The 17,014-nt window shown below is 46.7% G+C and overlaps 1 protein-coding gene across 2 annotated transcripts in view; it reads left to right on the forward strand.

Moving 5' to 3' along the window:
• LOC119393826 (glyoxylate/hydroxypyruvate reductase A) overlaps positions 1–16,680 on the forward strand; it is a 50,307-nt gene extending 33,627 nt beyond the window's left edge. The window contains exons 11-15 of one of the 2 annotated variants that reach the window (XR_007416380.1): positions 10,190–10,277; positions 10,928–10,992; positions 11,737–11,871; positions 13,503–13,598; positions 16,600–16,680. Coding sequence is in view for 1 of the 2 variants with exons in the window: in XM_049416384.1 (XP_049272341.1) it covers positions 10,190–10,277; positions 10,928–10,992; positions 11,737–11,751 (168 nt within the window). In the remaining variant the exon portion in view is untranslated. Of the gene's footprint in view, positions 1–10,189; positions 10,278–10,927; positions 10,993–11,736; positions 12,005–13,502; positions 13,599–16,599 lie in introns of those variants that run through there. The other variant, XM_049416384.1, reaches the window with a different exon arrangement.
• Positions 16,681–17,014: the final 334 nt, after the last annotated feature.

The raw sequence follows: 17,014 nt of genomic DNA on the forward strand, positions 1-17,014 counted from the left end.
CAAGGTCATTGCGACGCGATGAATGGCCTTGGGAGACACAGTGCAGTACAGCTTTCGCCCTAAGTATATATATAAGTGACGGAGAGAGTAGATGCAGCAATAAGGTTTGTGCCCAATAAACAGTTGCGAGTGAGGCGCCATCTTTCCTTCTTTGCCCGTCGCCGCTATACTTCCTTTTTTTCCTTTATTTTTTCGCAACAAGGCTATGTCATATATAGAGCAACAACTCAACCAAGAAAAAGTTATTGTCTATTGCACACTTTGAAGACAACTTCTTAGTTACTTCGCCTCCATCCTTATTATTTAACTGAGTAACCGAAAGTAGGGTCGATCCGCAGTGCAGCCCAATATAACGGCTAAGTCACGTGACTTCAGCTACCGTATTTACCTGCATACTATCGGCACCCGTAAGCACTGGCTCATGCTGACTTGTGTCGTCTACAGTTCGCTAAATTATGTCTAATGTGGGTAAAGATGGCTAATGCCTATCTGCTGTTTTAATGCTAGTGTTGTCTTCAGTCTCAATCCAATTATTGACTTGTCTAGTAATTTTTAATAATTGTCGGGTTTTTACGTCCCAAAACCACGATATGATTGAGAGACGCCGTAGTGGAGGTCTCTGGAAATTTACGTCAATATGAGGTTCTTTAAAGATTAAAGTGCACCTAAATCTAAGCACACTGGCCTCCAGCATATTGCTTCCATCTAAATGCGGCGGGATTCGATCCCGAGACCTTCGGGTCAACAGTCGAGCACCATAACCACTATACTACCGCGGCGGGAGTCTAGCAAATTTTGCATCTTATTTTGCTTATCATGGAATCTCTGTCTTAGCTTGATCTTATAAAAAAATAGGTAATTTAACTAATTTTGCTTATCAAGCCTCGTCTGATGCAGAGAGTTACTTTCTTGCAGGGGCGTAGCTAGAATTTTTTTTCAGGTAGGGAGGGGGGGGGGGGGGAGGGTCAACCATACTTTTGTATGGTAGTGCATGTGTTTGTATGTGTGTTTGTATGCAAAATTTGAAAATTTTGGGTGGGGGGAACACTTAACCCCCCTCCCCTCCCGGCTACGCCAATTCTTTCTTGGTATTGTACGTTTGTACGCAGAATAGGGCTTTACAAATACAGATCAACTTACTATTTTTTTTTATTTGGCGTCTCCTTTCAGTATGCACAAAAGTAGGAAAGCCCAGTGGCCACGACGGCGTTGCCCGTACCGTTGCCACGGCAACAGGTTGCGGCGTCCGGGATTAGTAACGACCACATGCGTCCTCCCGGGCTTGCCGGTCTGGTCGGCGGGGGATCGACTTGATTCTCCCGTCTCGGACGCCCTTGTTCGTCGTCGGTCCCCCTCCGAGAGTCTCAGCGGGGTGCGGAGTGCGCTTTGTAATGGACAGGCCACGGGGGGACGGAAACGGTCCGTCCCTTTGTGCTCTGCCGCCGTTGTATCGCAGCAGCAGCAACAGCGAAGGCCGAGCACAGCCGTGCGCGCTTCTATTTCGGGTTGCTACGGCTACGTTTAGATGTCTCCGTAGATGCAAGGAACATTTATACATCGTTACTCATGACGGGGGCGCTATCTTCGGCGCCGCAGCTAGAAAATAGCGTAGCGGAACTTGTTGCTGGGTTAGTTGGCACATAACTTCGAGAAAACCTAGACGTCTAAGCAGAACCAGCAGAAAGAAGAAGCACAAGAAAAGCACAAGTTTTTTTTTTCTTCTTTGTGCTGGTGGTGCTTATGTATCTAGGTTTTTCTCAAAGAAAACAGCGTGCTGTCCTTAAAGGGGCACTAAAGAGAAACAATGAATTGTTTAGATTGATAAATTATGCTCTGGGAACTCTAATGTCGTTGATTTCGACATCATAGGTTTATTAATAGAGGAGACGATCAAGTTCAAAGTTTCATTGTTAAATTTCGCGCCGAAATCTACCCACGTGACGTCACGGATTTCAAAGTGTATTTATCGTATTTTGGCGCCATTGGCTCAACAAAATTACCCCAAACTTGGTATGTTAAGTCTATGGCCCACTCAGAGGAGAATGTACTTCATTTTTACCGATTAGAAACTACGTAGTCCCTAGTAGGCGCCGTCAAAACATGTGACGTCACGGCGAATGGTGCGGAAACTTCAAGGTGTCGTCGCCACCAACATTTTGTTTTTGCGCGTTTTCTCGCTTACTAAGCGTCTTCTCGCAGCAAGCGGGGTGTTTTTGGTATCGTTAAAAAAGAGTACTTTACTAATATGAGAAAAATCGTTTTGCTTTTAGTGTCCCTTTAATGACCTGCAGATGTTTATGCCTTACCTGAAGCTTTTTACGATTTGGACGCTGCCAACAACGACATCTAACGCGGAGGTGGGGTGGGGGGGGGGGCGAAGAAGCAGTCAGGTAATCGATTTGTTTCGGTAAAATAGTGCCAGGCTGCGGAGCGAATGTTTCTGTGGCTTGGCCCCCCAAAAAATGGTCCCTCGAAAGGCAGCGTTGCTACATAGACATCGATATATATAACCCAGAGCATACTGGAGTTGCTAACTGCATTATATATGTGCATAGCTAACCAGAGCATACTGGCGTTTTTAAGAAAAAATGTCTGCATAGATAGCCTGGAGCACACTGACTTTACTAACTACACAGATATCTTGGAGCTTACTGGAGAGTTATTTCCTTGCTCCTGCCACTCGCAGCTTATGAAACGAGAATAGCTTGACATTTTTACCATGCGTGCTATGCGAGTGCAAAAAAGAGAGAGAGAGAGAGAAAGAAAGAAGAAAGAAAGAAAGAAAGAAAGAAAGAAAGAAAGAAAGAAAGAAAGAAAGAAAGAAAGAAAGAAAGAAAGAAAGAAAGAAAGAAAGAAAGAAAGACCTGTCGCAGTTTGCATGAGCTTGCTTTCTCTTGCTCATCACTGGGACTCAGAAGAATTAAACAGATATATGTTGCGAGATAAGGCATGCTTGGAGCATATATACATATATAGACTAAATGATTATTGGAACGGAATTGAACAGGGCTTCAGACAGGACTAATACAGGATAACGGACGCGGTGTCGTGTCTAAAACGGCGTTTGATTATTTTCCAAAAAATGTTACAAATTAGGCCAGTCCAGACCAGCATACTTCTGAATATTTTATTGACTCAACATGGAATGTACGTGTAGGTTAGACCTGCCGTATGCGCTTAGTGATCTTGCGTTGCTTGATGACGCGGGTTCGATTTCCGCCCTCGGCAGCCGCATTTCGAGGTGGGAGAAATGCAAGACCACTTATTTGAAGTTTTAAGGCGCGAATAAGACACGGACGAAGAATAGGAACACCACAACGGAGCGCCACTTCCAACATAGATTTATTTCGAAAGAGCACAGAACTATATATCCACCACGCGCGCCGTCAAATAAATCTATGTGGAAGTGGCGCTCCGTGTGTGTGTTCCTATTATTGGCTACCTTAAATTCGGTTGCATGTTAAAGCGGTTGCAAGACTGCTTAGGAAACAACATTTCAGTTTGGCTTGATTCACAAAGGGAGTTTATAGCGGAAAAAAGAAAATATTAATAATAATAGTAATCGTTGGGGTTTAACGTCCCAAAATCACGATATGAGTATGAGGGAAGTCGTAGTGGAGGGCTCCGAAAATTGCACCTGGGGATCTTTAACGTGCACCCAAATCTAAGTACACGGGTCTCAAGCATTTTCGCCTGCATCGAAAATGCGGCCGCCGCTGGTGGGATTCGATCCCGTGGCCTTCGGGTTAGCAGCCGAGCATCAAAGCCGCTAGAGCACCGTGGCGAGTGAAAAAAAAAAAATTATTCATTTAAATTTCAGCTTAACCAATTTTCTGTTACCTGATGTTATAGCCATGACTTTACAAAAAAAGGTACCGTTCATGTCTTCCCGTTTAGTGCAGCGTACACTATTTTTAGCTGTCTTCGGGTTGGTTGCGTATAGCGGCATAAATCTAATGCCGTAGTTTAGGCTAATTTTATCGCGTGAATTTTTTTTCGAAAGTCTGCCCTTAGGCGTAATAATTACTGATTAGAAATACACATACAAATTTGCTTTGTGTATGAAGTCCAGTAAGGAGCGGTGGTGAGGTCCACTAATCCAGCGGTCAAGGTCGGGTGGTCGGCCAGGCCTGAGGCCTATTTATTGCACATAGGTGACGACGACGGCTCATTTGTAGACCCGTTCAAGTCCACAATAAGTGTGTGACAGTTACATCGTAGATTGGGGCGTCGCAAAATTATCTACGCTCATATGAATGCACGAATAGTAATATCCCACAAGTTTCGTGATGTATTCGTCAGTTGCCATTTCTGTTGCTAAAGCAAGCACGACAGTTGTGCCAGAGAGGAAGCTGTACTCGATTAGGAAAGGCGACCGCAAAACGACACGGAACACAGAAAGAGACAACGCGAAGGAGTACTGACAACTGTTCGTTTAATGAGACAACGCTGAACATACAGATTGGAGACACGTGTGCACCGGAAAACAACAACAAAAGAAGACGATAAAAGAACACGGGGCAACCTTCAACAAGGGTGCGCAACAGGTGCTACAGATAAACACCTGAAGACGACAGAGGCATAAGCACCACGTGGAAAGAAACGTAAGTCAATTCTGTGTAACTGAGACTGACGGCGAACTAACGCAGCCACCATCCTTGGAGCATCGCATAGCCACTGCTTCTACAGTCTCTCTCTCCAGCTGACCATTTTTCCTGGCGATAATCTCAGTCTGAGATAAACTAGGAGAGCAGCCCCTGCAGCTACGACAGTGAAGTACCAAATTATAGACCCTCCTGTGTCCCACGTTTCGGCGTCCCCCGTGGTTTTGTGGTTACTTTTCCTAATCATGGGATCGCCGACTGGTCTACCCCCACACTCTTTTAAGCTGTGCTCGCCCACCGCATGGCGGAAAACCTAATTCAATAAGACGGTGCGAGAGATGTATTAATAGGCTGACGAGACGAAAAAAGACGTCTCGCTTGTGATTCCACTAGTGTACGGAAAGCTCACCGCTGTGTACACCCACGCGCGATATAGGATGCTGTGGAGAGGAAATCTTAGTGTATGATTAAAAATTTCAGCCCATGGCTTAGACTGCAACTCCAGGTGGTTGCAGAATGAAATGCTTGAGGAGAGGGGCCGGAAGCGCTGTTGAGGCACGCAATGCCGTTCAGAAAGGTATTTATAGTAGCGTATCGACCCCGTCTTCCCGGGTGAAAGGTCACGGCTTCTTTTTCAAAGGAACGCTCCTCCTCACTCACATGGGTCGTTCATATTGTTACGTGGAAATAAGAGCACTGACACAGTAGGAATATTGCATAAGAACGGAAGCTTTTAGACTAGTGAATTATCCTTCATGCGGCCGCTTTCGAATTAAATCGAGCTCGGTATGGGCGTCACAAATTTGAGTTCGAAAGAAGGGAATTGTTCGAGGGGGCTCGAGATCGTTTCTTTCTTAGACACAGCTAATGAAACCAGCAGACAATTAAGCCAAGGAAAGCGTAGCGGACGTTCTTTGTTGCTTTTAACTGTAGTGCAGCGATCCTGACTTAAATTGAGAGAAATTAAAGTGGGTGAAAAATCACCCTTTCCATCGTCGCCTATCCTAGGGTGCCTCGATGTGCACCCTAGCCTATCCAATCACCGATCCCACCGACGGAAAGGGTGATGTTTCGTTCATTTTAATTCTCCTCAGTTTAGGTAAAAATAGTTACACTGCAGTTAAAAACAACAACAAATAATGCCCCCTATTGGCTTATTTGTCTACTGGTTTCTTGACTATAGTTGATTTATGATTTTTCAATCGATTTCCGCAAGCCGCGCGACCTTTGCATGCTTTGCATGCCCCGAATAATAAACGCCTTTGATTCTAATTTTTATATCTTTTTTTTACTTTTCAAACATGTCATAGAGCAAAAATGAGCGACGTTAGGCTTATCGGTGTTGAATATTTGAAGCGAAAAAAAAATAGAAAACAAAGTAGCAGTACGACAAGGGGAGTACACATGTTGTTGTTCTTCCTTCTTTTATCCTTGTATATCCTCTGTTATTTTTTCACTTCAGATATTCCATACAAATCGGCTCCGGCATCTTAACAGTAGCATTAGAAACTCTGTTAGCTAAGCAACTTCATGTAGAGCTGTCCCTTCATTATTATTTTTTTTTGTGTTTGTGACCAGAAGAATTAAGCTTGAGCTCCTGGCGGGGGTCTAACAAATTTCCGGCAATCTTAGGGTTACTTGCTTTCTTCAACTGTGCGTATGCGAGGCTCGCGCCTCGAATGAATAATACCTGAGGTTTTACGTGACGTAAGCACGATGTGATTATGAGGCACGCCATAGTGCAGGGCTCCGGAAATTTCAACCATCTGGTGTTCTTTAACGTGCAGTGACATCGCACAGTACACGGACCTCTAGCATTTCGACTCCATCGAAATGCGACCGCCATGGCCAGGATCGAACCCGAGCACCATAACTACAGTATACCACCTAGGTATACAGACTCGCGCCTCTGATTGAGCTCACGGGTCGTGAGCTTGACTATAGACTTGTCCATCTACGCCGCCTCTACTCCACACGCACACCCTGTTTCTCTATATCCCATTACTGGTGCTGTTTTCTTAATGCCACGTGCCCAAGATGGAGGATTGGTCAAGAGCAAATGGCAAAAGGGTTGTTCCTATACGAGTTGGAAGCCACCCAGACGATGCGGCCGGGCGGCTCACATTTTGTGATTTCGACAATAGCGTATTCAACTTTCCACCATGTTCACCAAAACCACTTGTCCCCCATTTAATTAATTTCCGGAGAAATACGCCTCAGTTTTCCCGTGTGTCCGCAGCTGCTCGAGGATGCTGGCGCCGACGAAAACAAGCAAACAAAAAGAAAGCAAAGAAAAGGTAGAACTGCGCGCAGTGATGAGCACGAAGCTTCGTTATTTACAGCAGGAAGCCGGAATGGCTCGGTCGAAAAATTTTTAACGGCGAGGGTCGTGGGCAGCAGTGGTATTCCTCCCCGGCGGCGGGCCATCTCTCACGCTTTTTTTTTTTCTTTCACCCGGCGATCTCTGCGTGTGTGTATTTCTACGCCTCGTTAGCTCGCACTCACCCGTCGGAATCAATAAAAGTTAAACGAGAGGACGGCAGCGCCCACACATCCAACCCGCGTGTGGCTTGGCGCTGCCAGGCGTACGGGTTTTCTCGCCTCTCCCGTCGTCGTCGTCGTAAATACGGCTTTGCACGGCAGTGGGCGCCGTTGTCGTTGGCCCTGTGTATATATGTACGTATTGCACCCGTATCGTCATCTGCGAGCCCGCGGTCGTGAAGGCCATTAAGAGAAGATGATAAAGAAGGCCACCGGCCGAGCCGAAGGTGCGGTGTGGGCCCCGGTGGCGCCTGCGTCAAATTTTGATTATTTATTCGTTATTTTTTCTGTTGCGAGTGACTGTATATGTTTGATAGAAACCAAGCGTACCGTGCTTCTGTTTTAATAAAAATATTACCGACAGCTGTTTGAAATTTAGGAAATTGGTATACAATTCAGTCATTGGTTTGAAATTGGAGGAAGACGATGTTGTGACAGCAAATGGCCAACGCCGCGCGCACACACACACACACGCACACACACACACACACACACACACACACACACACACACACACACACACACACACACACACACACACACACACACACACACACACACACACACACACACACACACACACACACACACACACACACACGAGCGTGCTGCCGTAGCGATTAGCATAGCCAAATAATGCTAACTGCATTAAAAAAACAACAGCATATCAGCTCACTTGGGCTCTTTACATTTTTTTTTAATTGCAAACTGCCAGATTCAGGGCCCGATACCTCACGGCAGGTATGTGTTAAATGTACACATACAAAACAGCAACAACAACAGCGCCGTATCCTACGCGGGTCCGACATAGGTTCTCGAAGAGCGAGAACAAAAAAAAAAAAAAAGAGGACGAAGAGCAGAATGCGCAGCTCATGCGACTAGGTTGTCGCGAGTGCTACGTTGTCGAATTCCGTATGTAAATTTATATTTGCACAAAGCTGGTTTGAAATAAGAGACAATAGAGTATTTTATTATTTCCTGTAAGGCTATATGCTAGTTCGCGCAAAATTAGTTTAGATGCAGCCTTTCGCCTGCTTCGATTAGATTTCAGTGCACCAAATTTACTTCCTTTGGAGGTCCTCGTCCCTTGGGCACAATGATGCGAAGGTTGCCGATGTCTTACAGGAGTTTTTACAGTGTTCAAATATATTTAGGCTACGTAATCATTCTTTACTCTTTATTTTCCCCCTTGCAAATTGGTATATTATTTGTTTCAATTTCTTCGTTTCATAAGTTACATTCGAATTAAGACGTGAGCAAACAGCGCCAAACACGGGACGGAGAAGAACGACAGACACAAGCGCTGAACTAACAATCACTGGTTTATTGCTTGGATATGCAATATATACGGAAGCATTGCGCAGAAGAACAACAAAAACACAGCAACTGCGCAATGCCCAAAGAGGGGATAAGAAGTCATCATATCAGATGCGTCGGCAAAACAGGCTGTCACGTTTTGGACAAGTAATTAATGTCACATTTGGACAAGTAATGTGAATGGCTTTACGGCTTGTTTATTATTTATTTATTTCTTCTTTATTAATTGAGAAATGATTACTTACATTATATTTAAAAGATGTCCTTTAAAACTACCCGGTTCTTGGCCCATCCCCCTTTGTGTGCGAGTGCCATCAGCAAAAGAATATCATCATCATCATCTATTCGTTTCTTGGCCAATAGCCCATAGTGGGTGTGACGGTGTGAGCCAGTCATAAAGGCAATCATCATCACCGTTCCTATGTAGTGTAAATCATCCCAGGAGCATCATCATCGTCACGATACGCCGCCCTTGTTCGAACGTTCCCGAACGAGCAGTCACGACGTTTCCCGAAGGCTCAAAACGGCTCCCGACTTCAAGGGTTGTTTGGCTTCTATAGCCATGGCACCACTGGTAGGCGAGCTTGCTGTGTCCACTAGGGTTCCCCTGCAGCCATGGCTGTAGCAAAAACGAGAACTATTGGTCCACATCGCGGTGGAGGTTTTCGTGCGTAGCGCCCGAGGCAGGCGTTCAATGGGACCGAGTGTCACTTGAAAGGAAGGACGAATTTGGCTTCAATACGTTTCGTTCCTATTTTCTTTGTTTCAGGCAGCTATAGAGCCGCGCTCCCAATTAAGCGTCCGCCTCGGGATCTTTGGCTGACTGTCCTATGAGTCGAGTACCACGGCCCAAACGCCGCAATTTATGAGTTTGCAAAAAAGATCGTCTCAGGCAGTAGAGTGGGGCCTATCAGAGTCCACACGATCGACTTACTACGCGCTCGCTCTATATATTTAGTGCATATTGGAGGACTGTCTTGTAAGAAAAGGGGCGGAGTTTGTTTTATGGACATATGCTATAACTTACAGGATTACAAGGATTTTCGGAAACAGTTCTTCCCTAGCGCAGCTTTTCGAGCGCAAGCAGTTCTTAAACCTACATTAACGTGACACCAATGGAGGTAAAACAAGTTAAGTAGCGGAGAACGACAAAATTTACGTTTAACGCCACATTAATCTCGCTTATATACACCAATCTATTCGTCCACCTAACTTGTTACCCATTGAACACACTGACGTAGGGAGAAAAAGGATGGGCATAAGAGGTAATGTAGACTTCCTTGTCGATACAGTATTTCTAGCAGATTCCCGTATAGTTGAAAACGTCAGTAGATATAGGTGTTTCTATGATGCAAGGGACGCTGAATGTTCAAAAAACCAACTTAGGATGCGGAATAGTGGGTGTTCTCTCCTACGGAGCGTAACGTAATGAAACTTATGCGCACCTAATCAGACCTGTTTAGGGAGTAATATATGATGACGCGGGTGTCTTCCCCTACCTGCAGGTCAGTCGTCTTGCTGTTTCGAACGGAACGCGCGCGTGCGCAGGGTGGTCGAAGTGCTACCCACTAGATTTGTCACTAAACGCTATATATCAAGTGCATGATAATAACGGGTGTCCGAATTGTATGGTGCCTCGTGGCTTCCGTGGAATACAGAATAACGTAGCAAGAGAAGACAAACACGAAGGCAGCATTGGTTCACCGATCGATGATGTTAACTTGCAGCGAAGGTGTAGACACTTGGACATCTACCAAGCCCGGCTGAGAGCGATGCGGAGGCAGAGACGTCACGTGATCAGGGAGAGGACTCAAGGTACTGTTTTGTACTGTTACCTGCTCAATGAGAGAAATAGATAATAGAGGAGGTGAGGGGATGTCTAATCGTCAAGAAGAGTGCATGACCATGCCCCGGGAACTATTTGGCCCGTTAAGGGGTACTCACACGTGGAAGAAATCCGCGGGGGACCCGGGGGAATTGCGGATCACGTGACCACGCGTCACGGATTAGTGAGTGGGCGCGACCCCCCGCGCATCCTCGGAGGACACGGGGACCTTTTCCCCAACAGGACAAACGATCCCCCGGCTGTGGGGGATCTCCTGCAAAGAGCGGCAGTGGGTGTCCAGTAAGCAGCTGCATGCAGCGTGGTCTTCTGCAGCTCGTCGCCAGCAGCTCGTCAAACGGGTGGTACAAGCCACCAGAGTAGTCTAGTAACACTGGTCTCCCTCTCCGTTCGCCTCGTCCGTGTGAGTGGGGGACATTTGTGGAGACTTCTCCTCGCGAGCTGACGTCACTAGGCTCCGCCTTTATCCCCCGAGGATTTGTCCCCCGTCCGAATACCCCTTTACCAGCCGATAATAAAGTGTCGAGCCAACATTTCGGTAGCTATAAGAAAAAGTTGCTCTAGCAATGCTTTCGAGTGGAGTTAGATGGTTCATTTTCCTTTTGTGTTCTCTCCTCGACAGCGCTGAGGGTGTGTTCGACGCTGACGGGTAGGGCTCAGCGGGGCACGGCTAGGACGAGGAACTTTGTGACGAAGTTATGGTAAGTGCACCAAGCGGAGGAGAATTTTAAGTTTACGCCGCTACCCCCAGGTAAGCGGCGTGAACACGTAGACGATTTAGCCAGTGAGGACGTGGTTTGCTTTGTTGTTACTCCTGTAATCTCGGACTTTCCTCCACTTGACACCTCACATCATGACTCAATGATAATGATCACTGGCATATCAGTTCTGTGGAATCCCACCAGAACAAGGTGGCAGAAGGGTTATGAAAAGAAAAAAATGGTATCCACCCCTTTTGTGCACTAATTTACAAGGAAATCCGTGTGGATTTCCCGGAAAGTAAATCTCCCTGTAGTCTGTATACAAACAACCTAAGAATGAATACAAGCTCCACACCCGCAGCCATCACTGTCCCACTCAGAGAGAATTTGCATAGATGTTCCATCCAATCACATTTGCTCATTTCCGGGACGTCAAGCCCTTCTCGCGCGTTCCAGATATATTTGGTGTTCCCATACAGACACATATTCGTGTCGCTGGTTTTTAAGTGGAAATCTTGAACTTCCTTGCAAATTTCATCAGCGGTTATGGCATTTGGTTAAGGCTAGTAAATTACTTTTGACAATATTTTTTGTCTTTTGTGTGGGAAGCCCTGCCTACAAATATTACTTAGTCGCCTTAGATACATCTGATGTGATTTTATGCAAATAATGTCCTTCAAGCGAGCTTGTATACAATGCAGTGAAGAAGTAATGAGTAATACGAATGGAGTATGACCTCGACTAGTGCTCTATTTTCTTTCCCGGCAAGGCCGACGCAGAACGCCTACGTGGGGCGTGCGACAAGCTGATGGGTCTGGTTGACCGCAACGGCGAAATGTGGAAGGAGTTCTTCGACAGGGCCGAGGTGCGTGACTGGTATAACACTCGCATATGCTGACGTTGTTGCCTTATCTTACGCGCTGCATGACGCAAGAAAATACTTTCTTCGTATCGCGAGCGTATAACGTGTTTCAGTCAACTCTCGTACGTATCCACTGACTTGTACATTTTCGCGCGTTTTCATCGCGAAGTGAAGGAAGGTGAGGGCATAGGCGTGCGCAGGTACTGAGGGGGGGGGGGGGCATTTTCATCGTATCAGCCTATGAGTCCATGTGTGTATCACGGTGCCACAATCACGGCTTTTTTTATGTGCGGTCTTGTTAAAGGCAGCCTTAAAGTTACTATCTAGTTCATATATCTGTAGCGGGTCTGAGTACAGTCCTGCTACGCATCATCAGAGAAATTAATTGTCAACGGTTTTTCATTTGTCACATGCTTTACCTTAAGGTTATTATCATCTGAATTCGTATCGCTATATACCTCACACCTAAATGCCTTTACACGTCGGTATTGTCGTTATTGCAGTGTCAAGGGTGGGATGATGACCTTTCGTGCATTGTGTTAACGAGATCACAGATAGAAAGTCAAAGCAAATTTTTTTGTATACAGTCAGTTTCGCTTCGTAATTTCATAAGAAATTTATCGCTGGGTCATATTACGCGCACAGATTAGTAATTGGCTGTAAAGGTTGCGAGGAAGAAAAAACAAACAAACTAAAGAGCTGTTCTTTCACCACTGTTGATGGAATGCACCGCGTCCTACATTCCATCCAACATAGAAGTGTCTCGAGAAAAAGTTTGTTTAACGATACTGAACACTAGTGCATGCTGTGGCGCCTTGTTAACTACGGGGCAGGAAGTTCAATTTACCATAAGCTTAATATGCGACGTGCTTTTAATTGAGGATACTTGACAGAACTGACCGCATACACAAATATGTACGACTTAACTGAGGCAGATAGGTTGCACTCTGGCAAGGGAAATAAGAAAGAGTGAACCCAATGGAGGAATTTTCGGAAAAGTGGTGTGCTAAAAATAAACAAAGTTACAAGGCCCTTTATGCATTCGCCTAAGACGAATCGATGGCGAAAGCCATCCTGATCTTCTTTGTCTTCTCAGTATTGATCACCCCCATAGGCATGCGCAGGGTTGCCCATAAGGGGGGGGGGGGGGGGCAAAGGTTCATCGCAGCGCCCCCCCACCCCAATAAGTCAATGTACGGGGCAGATTTTGCGCCCCCCTCTTAGGTGATTAGGGGAGGCGGCCCCCCCTGTGCGCACGCCTATGATCACCCCCCACGGAAGCTTTCTGCACCTCACGTGGTCTTGCAGGGCCTCCGGAATCGGCCCACCTTTGACAAAACGGCGATGTCATGTGATCACTTTATGTGACGGCATGATGGCGTTGTAGTGACGTCACACGTTTTTGCAATCTGTGGTGCCATGACGTCACTGGGTGACGTCATTTCATGATGACGATTTCTTCTATTACTTGTGTTGACGCCGACGCCGCCGACGCCGCCGACGGTCAATTTTTGCGTTTGATGAGGCATCTAAGGCTTCCGCCTTAATAGTGTGCTTGAGCAGGAAGTGCCTCAGGACGAAGGACCTATGTAACACGGCACCGTGTTTATTTGCATGCGTTGTGTGGTTCGCAGGAAGCTGGTGCCAGGATGGAGCGGATCTGTGACACCCTCGTCAGTATCGCCGAAGACAACGAGAATATGGTGGTGCAGTTTGGGCAAAGCGTACAGGTGCGGTATCGCTCTTCGCTCACCGTATTTTTGACGACTCGTGTTCCTCGAACTTGGCGCGATCGCGATTGCACGATCTCGGGTGTTAGTCTAACTGCAACTCTGTAACCATCCTTCACCGTGGCATCATAATTGCGCGCGGAAAAGGTTGTGGCATCAACGACGTCGACCGTTACAAGTGGTATCTTGCAATTGCGAGACCCTGTTACGCAGTTACGCAGGACCACCGTGCGTCTCTTGAAGCCAGGCGCGGATTCAGGTTACTTTGCAAAGGTATGACCTATCTTTTGATAATCTGGCTTAGGATAGAAAACTAAGGAGTTGGTATGGTTTTATGATTAAGATTGGGCAGCGCTCACAAAAGGGCGAGTGACAAGAAGTGCACATGATATGCGCTGTCGTAGGTGGGCCAAAACATCCGGACATCTTTCCTGGATTCTCGCATGCTTAGAGTGGTTCCCTCTAGTGCTTTCCTATCCCGAAATTTATGCTGCTTTCTTTTTAGCTCTGATTGGCTAAGATGGATGTCGGTGTTCGTTCTGACAGGTTCAAGTGCAAAAGCGCTAGGCTGTGCATATCAAGCTGCGCTGCTCATATAACGAAACCAGTACGAGTTCCCGCTCTGGCTGCTGGTCCTGGTTGCTTACTTACAGGGTCGCCGTTGGGGGGACTTGAAAAGGAGCCAAAACTAAAGCTAAAAGTAGCCAAAGTAGCCATGCCACTTTATTTTAACGTCATATTCATAGCCAGATAGATCAGAAGCGGCATTATGAGCAGAGTTTTTATTATTGAACACCATTTTCGATGAGCAAGACAATAGCAACATTTTCCCTATTATCTGGTCTTCAAGGCACAGACAAGCTGCGGAGAACTGAATAAATTATAATAAGTTCAGTGCGCCTGCATATAGTTAACGTAGAATAGAGTTCTTGCCAGATTTATCTTGGCACATTCCAGTCAGGAAGTCAGTAGAAACATCAAATATTGAAGCAGTTTTTCTGTGAAGTGACAGACCGAATTTGCTCAGTAGAGTTTACACAATACCACTCCAGCCTCAAGTATTGAAATGTGTTTGAAGATGAGCAGCTCAGCTTCAATTTGTTGAGGTTCACTGTTTTAATCAAGTGCAAGACGTGAACACGCGCCGCGCATAAGAATTGGAAACTTGCGCGTAACACGAGCTTGGATGGCGGGCATCGTGAGTAGTGTACTTGCCACGCGTTTGCCAACGTGCACGTAACTTCGCCACTCCGTATTTCCAGGCGCGCCGCAGTTTGCGTTTGTGTGCCTCGATGCGCATCAGCCTTCTGCCAAATGGAGGGGGGGGGGGGAGCGTCAGCGCGCATCTGACACGACAGCAAAGCCTTGAAACAATTTATTTTTGCCGCAAATAACACGAAAATTGGCTCTTAATGCGCCAAAATAGAAGGTAAAAAAGTAGCCAGAAAGTAGCCATGGAGACAACCTGAAATTTTCGTCGCCAGACGGTGTCTAAAGTAGCCAATTTGGCGCAACAAAGCCATCAACGGCAACCCTGCTTACTTACCTATAGGGTTCGTGTTTTGCGAATATCGTGGACGTCTGAGCGCTGTGTCAATTTCTCGGATACATACATTACCCACGTACGTATTACAGTTTTCGGAATACAGTTTAAGAATCGTTGGTAGCCTCATCTTGTGACGCCGAGTTCAACAACAGCGCGCGGAACTAAGAAAATTATGGGCCATGCGTTGCGTAAAGCTGTCGGCAGCAACGTAATTCGTGGCGTAATTTATCGAGAGTGGTCATAGGGCGTGCGCAGGGTTCTCCATTAGGGTGGGGCCAAGTCTGACCGCAGCATTCCCCCCCCCCCTTTTGTCGGTCGAGTCCGAAAGAAAAGAAGCTGCGCAATGGATGCAAAAATGAAAATGAAGCGATGACCTGATTCTCACAGCGGCCTGCCATTGGTCCCCGGCTTTCGAGGGGTAAAGGATGGAAGTAAGCAGTTCTTTGAATGCAACATCCGGGGTTCTTGGTCACCATTATTGTCGAAAATTGTGCGTATAGCCATAACCCCGCGCATTAAAAAAAATTACGTGAGAGGTCCTACTGAGCGAAGGTATGGGGCAGAATTGGCGCCCCCCCCCCCCCCCCTAGATAACTTGGGGGGGGGGGGGAGGCACCCTGCGTGCGAATGCCTATGAGAGCGGTAACGTTTCACAAAACCGTTTCTAACACATTGTGGTCGAACGAAGTTCTACAGTATGTCGCTACCAGGTTCGCTGCGGCTGCCGACGTAAACGATGTTTCGGTATTTCGAAAGCGGCAGTACTTGCGGGGACGGGTTGCATTAACTTCAAAGTCACTAACAGCACTTCGATTCAGCCACTCCAAGAGCGTAAAAGAGTGATAGCTGAAGGCGTCTGTAGCTCTTCATAAGAGCTGCCGCTGTGCGAATTAGCTCGTGCTGCAGATGAACTGTAGGAGTGTACACGCCGTCAACCTCATCATTGTCGTTCTGATGGGCGCTCAGTAACGCTGAGCTGTCGCTGTGCGCCGAGTTTCCCGTCTACATCGTCTCGCGCGCCATGGAGATGCGGAGACTGCGACGCCACTGGCGTCGCTCCTTGCCTTAGCCTTAATTGTGAGAGTGCTAGCAGCGGCCTGGGTTCTCTTTCTTCGGCGCAGCAGGTTTGATATTCTGGACACTGTCCATTTTATATCTTCGTTTATACTGTCAAATTCCACGATATTGTCAAATTCCGTAACGGTGGCATTTTAAGCCGATCGGAGTGGTCGTAGCAGCTCTCTGGGCCAATCAGCGTTGACAAAATGGCTAATATGGCAACACGGGGAAATTCGACAATGTCGGGAATAGCATTCCAGGAGTTAACCTTTGCGGGCTGCGTCGCGCCAACAAGTGGACATCCGCTTAATGTTAGAACCACGGTGCAATCTTGCTATCGCTGTTGATACTTCGCCCTTTGGTCGGCACTGCACATTTTTTTTCGTTATGTTGCAGGCTGGCTGTTCCAGACACGAATTACCAGAAGAGCCGGAGACTCCATCGACCGATTCGTCCACCGCCCTATGACGTGGTCCCTTTTCGGTTATCAATGATTAAACACTGTTGTTGGGGCAGCCCAGACATACTACTTGTGTATAGACAAAGTGGTGCTGCAATGCGGGGTGGGTGGAGCTTATAAGATGTCCTTCATAATATAAACCACATTTTAGTATAACCCTTACCCTTCAGGGCCATGTTCAGTTCTAAAAACACTTCCTGCAACGCTCTGCAGTTGCAGCCTTGAAGAAGACAAGTCCACTGTCAAAACGTCGGCTCCACCGACACAACGCGCGTTCACGAATTTTTGTTTCTTGAAGCTTCCATCTTCCCTGGATCTTCTGCCTGTAACGCACACGAAAACGGCGCATAA

This window comes from Rhipicephalus sanguineus, chromosome 5 (assembly GCF_013339695.2).
Source record: "Rhipicephalus sanguineus isolate Rsan-2018 chromosome 5, BIME_Rsan_1.4, whole genome shotgun sequence".
NCBI classification, from domain to species: Eukaryota; Metazoa; Arthropoda; class Arachnida; order Ixodida; family Ixodidae; genus Rhipicephalus; species Rhipicephalus sanguineus.